At 33.4% G+C, this 11,376-nt stretch overlaps 1 protein-coding gene across 2 annotated transcripts in view; it reads right to left on the reverse strand.

Annotated features, from left to right (window-relative positions):
* The window catches only part of LOC114333853 (chitotriosidase-1), a 34,863-nt gene extending 24,492 nt beyond the window's left edge, over positions 1 to 10,371 (reverse strand). Inside the window, exon 1 of one of the 2 annotated variants that reach the window (XM_028283848.2) lies at positions 10,091 to 10,371. In XM_028283848.2, coding sequence (XP_028139649.2) covers positions 10,091 to 10,166 — 76 coding nt within the window. In that variant the 5' untranslated portion in view covers positions 10,167 to 10,371. Of the gene's footprint in view, positions 1 to 10,027 lie in introns of both variants that reach the window. The other variant, XM_028283847.2, reaches the window with a different exon arrangement.
* Positions 10,372 to 11,376: the final 1,005 nt, after the last annotated feature.

Genomic DNA, 11,376 nt, shown 5'->3' on the forward strand with positions numbered 1-11,376 from the left:
ATTGTGGCATAATTCTACATAAGCATAATCTTCAATTTAGACATGCTACAAGAATACGGTTTCAGAACATTTTTAAAATTCGAACTTAAAATAACTTTTGTCAAATTAAAAAAAGTGACTGTCGTAGATTTATCTTCCATAAAATATTTATGAAATTTAGTTTTTCTTCTTTAATTGATATTTCTTCTCTTTCTTGTTCCTTTAGATCGCCCTTGACAGGCCACGTCAGGATGGTTTTCTCCTCTTGGTTTCCCTATTTTAATTTGTCTCTTGATACCTCATGCCATTGTCTTCTCGGCTTTTCTTTCACATCGTCAAGCCATTTTTGAAGGTCTACTCTAATCTGTCATATAACCTATGTTACACATCCACAAGGAAAAAGGTTTTCCTGCAGCTGGCTGTATACCATATATCACAAGAATTTAAGTAAAATCCTTTATAAAAGGTATATTATTTATTAAAATTCTCTAAAAAGGGCTATATCACAAATGCAGAACAAGCTTTCGATCTGATTACAGATCATCATCAGTGCTGAACAGGATGCTCACATGCTAAGCCACCAAAATTGAAAATATTTGAGTAAAAACCCATTTTTATTATGCCACCCAAAAATTTTGGTGGCTTTAGCACTCAGCATGGTGAGCATTCTGTTTAGCACTGATGATGATCTGTATCTGCAATCAGATTGAAAACTAGTTCTGCATTTATGATGTAGTCCTTTTTGGGTAATTTTAATAAATATACCGTTTATAAAGGATTTCACTTAATATTTTCTGTGCTACACCTGTAGAATGCGTTTAGACCACCTGGTATCATCTTTCTGATCCAAGATCACTTCAATGAAGCATCGTGTTGTATTACGTCCTCTACTTTTGTTCGACTACAAAAGTATTCATTCATTGTGGATGCGATCTTTTAAAGTAATTCCCAGCATAAGTATAATTATTGATATTTACTAGATAATAAATTTACCTATTTATCTATATTAAGCTGTTAATTCCAACATAGAAAAAATGATTGGCATCCTTATGTCTTTCTCTCAAACATATTGCGGCCTTCAAGGTCGAAATAAATTTTGTAATTACCAACTATCAATAGTTTGGGAAAAAATCAACCAATTGAAAGATAATTTGTCGAGATTTACGTATTTTGTTATCTGTAGATTCCGTGGGAATTAAAATTATAATGAAATTAAAATAAGTAGTCTTTATCAAAAAATATAAATAATTTTAAGAGGTGCTTCATATTTTTTAATTATCACTGCTTTGTTTTTAATTTTAGTTCTAACATTTGTTATGGTTTTCAGAATGTGTGAGATTCTTATACTTTTATTCTAAACAATCAGAGATTAAAATAATTTTAAAAATACATTTTTGTTACTAATAAGGTATTTTGAAATATAGATGCAATATGTTACAACAAAATTGGCAGAGGGGTGCGACAGGAAGATACCTTGTTGCCAAAACTATTTATAATAGTTATAGAGTACGCATTTAAACGACTAGAGTGGGAATCAAAAAAGGTATTAGCATCGATGGAAAGATATTAAATCACCTCCGATATGCCGATGAAACACAGAGAGTCAGTTTAAAGATAAATTATGGAAAAACAAAAAGGATGACCAATCTCGTCCACAATGAGCTGATAGAAATCAAGAAATCGCCCATAGGACTTGTGCAAAAATATGTGTATTTGAGTCATGAAATACGGTTAACGCGAGACAACCAAACATGCGAACTACTCAGAAGAATAAGTTTAGGTTGAGCTGCATTCGGAAAAATGAGACACGTGTTTAAAAGAATCTAGCTAGAGGAAAGTCGCCAATTATGGAATACCATTTTGTTTTGGGGATACAAAAAAATGCCTTTATAGATATGAAAACAGTTTAATGTTATGACAAATCAGTCATACATTTTTATGTAGTTATTAAAAGCCTTCTATTAAATATTTTAATTAACAAAAAAAAATTGAACTAAACAACAAAATCCCAAATGAGTAACCAAATATGGAATAGGTACCCATATATGGAATATAGGCATAAACCAACATATCAATAACAAAAATAGACATATACATCTGAGATCAAATAAATTTAAATAAAAAAATTGTGAAAAATAAAAAAAGTAGCTTAATTCACTTGCAGACATCACAGATCCATGTATGAAACTCTGGAGCAGCACAATCGTAATGCACTTAATCGCCTATTCCATAATTAGGCACCAACGACTGTCCATATTTGGGATTGTACATTAGTTCAAACTAGTATCAACATTTTTTCAAGTCGTAATGTTTTAATTGCAGAAGGTCATAAAATATTAAAATAAAGGTACTATCGATATACTCAATAGCATAATAAGTCTGTATTCCTGCATAATAACCAATAATATTCGTTGAATACATTTACTTTTAAAATTTTCTGCGAGACGATAAAACAAAACGCCCCTGCCAGACACGTATCGTTCGCGCATCTGACACAGACGTGTGAATACGATAATAAAGAGAGCGACTGAAATGGAGGATGGTATGGTATTGTAGTGCGCTTCCAACTTATATTTTCGGAGAAATCAAGGAATTCCATATTAGGACACTATTCCATATTTGGTTACTTTCCTTTATTTAAAAAGGAAAGCTTTTCATTCTACCAGTCCTCACATACGGAGCAGAAAACTTAACTCTCACAAAAACATCAGTTGAAAAATTGAGAAGGACACAACGAAAGATGGAGAGATCAATGCTTGGAATAAGTTTAATAAATATAGTAAGTAACGAGGAAGTTCGTAGGCGAACCGGAGTCGAAGATATCGAACGTATTAGGTACATGGCAAAATGGAGATGAGAGGGACGTGTTGCAAGAATGAAAGACGACAGGTGGACAAAAAAATTTCTTGAGTGGAGACCACGGGCAGACAAGCGAAGCCGAAGAAGACCCCCAACGCGGTGGACCGACGACCTCAAAAGAATTGTGACCAATTGGATAGCAGAGGCGCAGAACAGGAGAAGATGGAATTATCTAGTCTATAGGAGGCCTATGTACAACAATGGACAAATCAGGGCTGATTGGTGAGGATGATAATGTTGCAACAATGAGAGATTGATTTAAAATAGATATTTTGACATTATGGAACTTTCCACGCTGCCACCTGAAAGATATTTTGTGTATAGGTAGGTACACTAACACTGTTTTAGCAAAAAATACAGGGTGTAACAAAAATGCAGGTCATAACTTAAATCACATATTCTGGGACCAAAAATAGTTCGAATGAACCTAACTTACCTTAGTACAAATATGCACATAAAAAAAGTTATAGCCCTTTAAAGTTACAAAATGAAAATCGATTTTTTCGAATATATCGAAAACTATTAGAGAATTTTTATTGAAAATGGATGTGTGGCATTCTTATGGCAGGAGCATCTTAAAGAAAAATTATAGTGAAATTTGTGCTCCCCATAAAAATTTTATGGGGGTTTTGTTCCCTTAAACCCCCCCTAACTTTTCTGTACGTTCCAATTAAATTATTATTGTGGTACCATTAGTTAAATTCAATACATATTTGTAAAACTTTTTTGGCTCTGAGTATTTTTTCGATAAGGCAGTTTTTATCGAGTTGCGGCTTCTTTTTTAATATGTTTACATAAAAATTGTATGGAGTTTTTGTTACTTTAAACCCCCCAAATGTTTGTGTATGCTCCAGTTAAACTATTACTGCAATACCATTAGTTAAACAAAATGTTTTTAAAACTTTTTTGCCTCTTTGTATTTTTTCGAGAAGGCAACTTTTATCGAGATATGGCTTATTTTTTAATACGGTTCAAAATATACCTGAAAATGTAAATCATACATAAATTTTCATATTATTACCAAGTCTCCATAATCGTACTTAACCATATACAAATGTGTGGTGGATTTGACAAATATTCCAAATATCTCGATAAAAACTGACTTTTCGAAAAAGTACTAAGAGCCAAAAAAGTTTTAAAAATATTGTGTTTAAGTAATGGTACTACAATAATAATTTAATTAGAACGTACACAAAAGTTTGGGGGGGGTTTAAAGGAACTTAACCCCCATAAAATTTTTATAGGGTGTCCAAATTTCACTATAATTTGTTCTTAAGATGCTACTGTCATAAGAATGCCATATGTCCATTTTCAATTAAAAATCTTTAATAGTTTTCGATACATTGGAAAAAATCGATTTTCATTTTGTAATTTCAAAGGGTTGTAACTTTTTTTATATGCACATTTCTACTAAGGTAAGTTAGGTTCAATCAAACTATTTTTGGCCCCAGAATATGTGATTAAATTTATGACCTGTATTTTCGTTACACACTGTATATTAGGTCTGGATCCCGCGTATGAAAAAAAAGTTGATTAATAGCAAGCTGAAAATTTGTTAATAGCTTAAGGAAGTCTAGTCGGACAAACTTTGATGTATGGGAACACTGGAACAGGGGAAGTTTTAATTGTGGAACAGGTTAAAAATTTGGAACGGTCAGACCACGAAAACGTCACATGTATTTTGTCCGACAGAACTTCCAATTGATTTGTTACCCTTTCAATAAACTCTCATGAAAAAATCAGACTGATATTTATCACCTGTCATAATTTCTGTTATTTGACATGTTCTACGTGTTCCACTCATTATAATGCCCATTTCGTGATAAATAGCAGCCTGATTTTTGCATGAGAGTTTAATGAAAGGCTAACAAATCAATTGGAAGTTCTGTCGGACAAAATACATGTGACGTTTTCGTGGTCTGACCGTTCCAAATTTTTAACCTGTTCCACAATTAAAACTTTCTTTGTTCCAGTGTTCCCATATATCAAAGTTTGTCCGATTAGACACCCTTAAGCTATTAACAAATTTTCAGCTTGCTATTAATCAACTTTTTAACTCACAATCAACTCATCAAAAAAGCCCGTTATTTATTCTGGATCTGTTTCTTCACCTGATCACATTCTAAAAGGATCTATCCAGGTATTTATCGGTTGACGACCAATAACCATGGAGATTCAGACAAATTCTGCTGTTTCCTTTGTATTTTTGTAAAATCTGCATATTGCTCTATGCATTTTGTCGAGATTACAGAGACCTAATTGAGTGAGTAGTGCTCAAAAAGACCTGTATTACTTTGGAGACAGGAACAAATAGAATAATACCGAACATAAAAGCAAAAAGCCACGAAACCTATAGAAGAAAGAAAGAACCATGGATCTCTGAATGAGCGGAACAGTTATATAAGAACAGAAATAAGAAGAATAAGACAAGACAAGAACTGATCGAATATATAAAATAACAATAAAAAACCAAAAAAATATCCATAAAAATAAACAAATAAGATTGGGAAAAACATTTTATGGATGTGTGCAAAATCAGCCAAGAGACATAGGAAGATGAAGAAATACCAAAGAATAGCGATGAAGAGGAAGACGCACCTATCCAACTAAACTTGAAAGCAACTAAAATTAAACAAAACTCCGGGTCCAGATGAAATTAACAATGAACTGATCATAAACGGAGCTGCTAAAAGGGATGCACGAACTAATGGTTACAATTTGGAAGGACGAAAACATGCCTGTAGAATGGAAAAACAAACACATCACACTATCACAGCAATAATTAAGAATGTGGATCCAACTAACTACAACAACTATTAGGTTACTAAAACAACGTAAAAGATTCTGTCTACAGTCATAAGAAACCTACCCGACTAAATTGTTGCATATAATATCAATAGAGTATCAACAGATATTTAAAAAAGGGAGATCAACAATAGATGCAATACACATACTAACACAAACCATCGAAAAAAGCTATGGACATGACATAGAACAACACATATTGTTCATCGACTTCCAACAGACCTTTGAAAGTATTATTATACAGACAACAATTATTAAAAGACATGAAGAGGATGGAAATACCAGCAAAGCTAATAAGACTGACTATCATGGCAATGAAGGACTCATCAGCAATAATTAAAACAACCGAAGGAGACACAAATGTCATCAATATAGAACCTGGCTTAAGACAAGGAGATAGTCTGACAACGGCGCTATTTACTAGAAGAAGCAATCAGAGACACAGAGCTGAAAAAGTCCATTAAACACAGTTCAACACAAATCACAAACAATGGAAAGCATTGATGTATGACGTCAGATCATATATAGGAGCAAACGCGGACACAAAACATTTTCTATAATAATAGGAGAAATAAAACGAAGGTAATTAAAGCAGAGAGAACAAGACAAGCAAAAGAAGATGGAACCTGGAGAAGGTAAGAGTACTGGAACTAATAGAACAATATGAGACAACCCTAAAAGAAAGTCTAACACAAGCAAATAATAGAGAGGAAATATGGAAAAATATAAACGATTCCATTTTGAATTCAGTTAAAGAGGTGCTAAGATAGAGTGAAATCAAATGAAGGAAAGAATGGTTTGATACAGAATGCGAAATTAAGATTAAACCGAAAAACCAAGCAACAAATAAATGGATATAAAATTAAAAAAGAACATCAGCAAAATGAACGGGGTATTCCCATCTCGGCTCACTATAATCCTTTAGTCCTTAATGATACCCCAGGCACATTTTAAAAGAGCAGTGCCTATCTCGGCCCAAGAAACAGGTAGGTCTTAAGATTAAAACTGCCCGAAATAAAATATACCAGCTCGGCTCATAGCTCCGCCTGTGGTGACAAATGGGTGAATCGAGTAGCTCAGGAGTCACCACTGCCGGTCTTAAGCCCGGATAAAGGAGGAAGGTTGGGCAGTGGGCTGGCAACCCACTTGCGGAAAAAACACACTGTTACGAAACCTGAACATTTGCCTCGGAATACAGGACGGAACTTTCGGAAACGACTCAAGCTACGAAACATGGACTATGCATTTGGAAACAGCGACACACAAGCCCTTTTAGGAGTCCGTGTATGGAGAAGAGCAGCCACAGAGAGGCAAGGGTGGAGGCAAAAAATAAAGGAGGCCAAGGCTCAATTTGAGCTGTAGTGCCGTAGAAGAAGAAGAAGAAGCTCGGCTCATGGGATATTAATTGTTACTATCAAATAATTTTACATCTCAATGAAGAAAAAAATGTATTTATAAAATAACTTTATTAAATAGATATATTATACAATAACATATTCAAGTTATTGTACTTTAAGGCAGGCCGCACATCAAAGAAACATGAAACGTAAATTACGTTTCATGGAAATAAACCACTGCTAAACAAATATATGTCCGGCCATTTATGAAACTCTCCGAAAATAAAAATGTGTCATGAGCATGAATCACACTCGTTTCATTGGTAGGCGGACTTTGATATTTGTTTAGCAGTGTTTTCTTTTCATGTTTCATGTTTTTCGTTTCATGTTTCATGTTTTTCGTTTCATGTTTCATGTTTTTCGTTTCATGTTTCATGTTTTTCGTTTCATGTTTCATGTTTTTCGTTTCATGTTTCTTTGGTGTGCGGCTTGGCTAACATATTCAAGACTTGTCTTTCTAATAGGTTTTCTGATCCTGGATCATGATTATGATTATTGTTTATACTAGTTGTAATTTGATTCTTATTTTTTTCAATTGTTTTGATGAAATCTTTGCAATTATCCTTTACACATATCCACTTTGTTTCACCTGAAGCTAATGTTCGTATTTGTTCTTTAAATTTATAATGTTCACACACTAATTAATAACAATTTTCCTCTTTGACTAAACATTTCATTTTACTGGACTTTAAAGATATCATTATACTCGATGTTGTCTGGACACTGAACTACTAGTTAATTGAAAGATTAATTGATTCCACTACGAGGTGTCGAGCGAGTAACATCGGTCTATATTTTGTCGTGCTTTGTAAAACATAGTGCAAAAACAGTGACATTAGTGTACCTTCAACTAGAAATAATTGTTTTTGGCTACATGAGCAGTGGCGTAGCAGATACCCAAACAGTCAATATGTCTTAAACATCTAATCAAGCTTTATCCTATAAATCGATTCCACGGTTAACATTTCCAACCAAGAGAAACTGTTTCTTAAATTAGCAAAGAACCCAAAATTTCTGTACAATATTGAAGGAAGGGGTATTCAGGGTAGAATGTTTTTCTATGTTAATAAAAATATTCCCCAATCTATAATTCCAAGATAAAATTATAATTATACCTACTAATACCTACCTGTTAATCTTCGAGCCGACATGGAGGGGGGGTTTAAAATGTACCTGGGCTATCATAAAGGACTGAAGGATTATAGTGAGCCGAGATGGGAATACCCCTTTTAAAAACCCCTCAGGTCGGCTCGAAGATTAACAGGTAGATATTAGTACCCCATTAGTAGGTATAATAATAATTTTATCTTGGAATTAGGGAAATTTTCTTATAGATTAGGGAAAATTTCTTATTAACACAGAAAAATATCCTACCCTCAATACCCATTTCTTCAATATTGTACAGAAATTTTGGATTCCTTGCGAATTTAAGAAACAGTTTCTCTTGGTTGGAAATGTTGGCCGTGAAATCGATTTCGCTACTGATACATAGGATAAAGCTTGGTTAGATCTTTGAGACATATTGACTGTTTGGGTATCTGCTACGCCACTGCCCATGTAGTCAAAACAATTATTTCTAGTTGAAGGTACACTAATGTCACTGTTTTTTTACTATGTTTTACAAAGCACCACAAAATACAGAACGATGTTACTCGCTCGATACCTCGCTATACGTTTATAATGATAATGTCCACCTCCACTAGTTTCATCTCCTTTTGTTTCGCAATGTATTATGTTTTCCATCTTTTGCGTTATTTTGCCGGTTATTAGCGCGCTCATCACTGTATGTCTATTTAATAAAGTTATTATATAAATGTATTTTTTTTTCATTGAGACGTAAAATTATTCTATAGTAATAATTAATATCCCATGAGCCGAGCTGGTATATTTTATATCGGGCAGTTTTAATATTTGCGCCGACTTGTGACATTTTTAAACGACCTACCTGTTTCTTGGGCCGAGATAGGCACTGCCCAAATGAACACAAAGAAAAAAGGAAAGTAGCAGACCAATGTTGCATACAAACAAAACAAAGCTGTGGTTAAAGGACCTAGCTATCAAAGAGTATTAATGACAATGCTAAACTATTTGGATACCAAAAGCTCAACGAAAACAATGCAGACCAGTGGTTAAAATTTACAATTGATCATGGGAAACACCCTTCACAGAACTATATAGATGCAAAGAAAGCCCAAAGAGAAAGGAGTCGTAATGGAAGACATGAGAGATAATGAAATAGGAATCCCAACAAAATATCAAATTATAAATCATTAAAAAAATGAAAAAGAACTTATCCAGAAATTCAAAACTGAAAATATACAGAGTTGTAATCAGACCAGTAGTTACATTCTCAGCTGAGACAATGTGCTCCATAGTTAAAGATTTTTAAAATTAAGAATATTCGAAAGGAAAATCCTCAGAAAAAATATGGGCCCGATAGGAATGGAAAACGAAGAAATTAGAAGAGTGAACCATGAACTAAGAGACATAATGAAGGGAGAAAATATAGTTTGATTTATTAAATCCCAGAAACTGAGCTAGCTGGGACACATAGAGAGAAGGAAAAACGACATACTGATTAAGAAGGTCTTCAGATGGAAACCAGGAACTGAAAAACCAAGGGGAGCACCCAGAGAGAGTTGGGAGGACCAGGTCAAGGGAGATATTAAAATCCTGAAAGTGAAAAACTGAAGGGAACTATGCACATATTGAAATGAGTGGAAGAAAATTGTAACGAAAGTCAAGTCAACTTTATCCGCAATAAGCGAATCAGAGAACACTGAGTAAGAGTGGCAAAAATTCCATTCGGAATGAAAGCTATTTTAGTTATTTAAGTAACTTAAAAATTAATCAATTAGAATTGCTATTTGTAAACAATTACCCAAATTGTATAAATAAGCGCCTTATAAATAATCATTAATCCATTAATTACTTTGCAGAATCAAAAAACATAAAAAATAATTAACAGGCATGTTTTATTTACTTACCACAAACAATATTTAAGTTATTCAATAGAAAATTACTTCTATAGAAAAATCTATGCCACTTACTTGTGAAGTTTGTTGGTGCACATGATACTGCACCAAGAACAACGCAAAAAATCACAATGATTCCGCACCACTTCATGGTTAATTAACTCAAATAACGGTACCGTCCAGCAGAGGTTCGTATTTGTATCAAAAGTTGTTGGGGAACTACCACTGTTTTGTTTATAGTTGTATATAACTACCACTATATACCTAAATATAAGAATTCACATATTATACATAATCATAACCCGATGATGAGGTTTAAATAGGTGATACAATTTTATCATTTTTTATCATCAAATTTAAAATTCTCTCTCCAAACAACGCTATTGATACTTGATTTATGTTAGATATTTATTTTATTAGACTTGAAATGGTAGTTTTAGGATAATGAATTCTGCGCGTTTAAATTTATGAATAAATTATAATATTTATTTGCGTAAACGTAAATTGTGGCATGTATTTTATGGGTCACGAATTGGCCAATAGTTGATAACTCTTTTTAAATATTCGTTTTGCCTAAAATTTGTAATAATTTATATACAGGATTATGTTTTCGAGATAGACAAAAAAATTAAACTGTCAAATCTAGTAGGTTCTTCTTATTCTTTTTATGTATATCGCCTACATTTCATCAATATCGCCCGTATTTTATTCTTCTTCTTGCAGTACCGTCTCCTATCGGAGGTTGGCTACCATCACAGCAATCTTAACTTTGTTGGCTGCAGCTCTGAAAAACTTTATTGAACTGCACCCGTACCACTCCCTTAAATTTCGCAACCAGGAAATCCTCCTACGTCCCACATTTCTCTTTCCCGAGATTTTTCCTTGGATTATGAGTCTAAGCAGAGAGTACTTTTCTCCTCTCATTATGTGGCCTAGATAGATACTCCAGTTTTTTTCTTGAAATATTTTATTGAAGTATTTTATTGAAATATTGTAATTCTGTATTTTCTATGCCGACATAATAATATGGTTATTTATCTGACTGGCGATTGACTGGTATTCCAACTATTCACATTCCTGCTATTCTACTAAAATATACCTAGTAATACCATATGATATTCGCCTTTTTAGGTACATCGTTTTTGTTCTTTAATATAGCAGATGCATAGCATCTGATAGTCACTCTATGGAATCCTTCTTCTTATACTATTTCCATGTCCGTTATCGATAGTTGGATATTGGCTATTATGTTCTGCTACCCTAATATGGTCGCCTATCTGTGTGGCCTGGTAGTGATATCGTGACTTTATTGACATCAGCTCTAAATAATGATGTAGTCATAGCCTTTGTCTTAGATTTTT

The sequence above is a fragment of the Diabrotica virgifera genome, chromosome 2, assembly GCF_917563875.1.
Source record: "Diabrotica virgifera virgifera chromosome 2, PGI_DIABVI_V3a".
Classification (NCBI taxonomy): Eukaryota; Metazoa; Arthropoda; class Insecta; order Coleoptera; family Chrysomelidae; genus Diabrotica; species Diabrotica virgifera.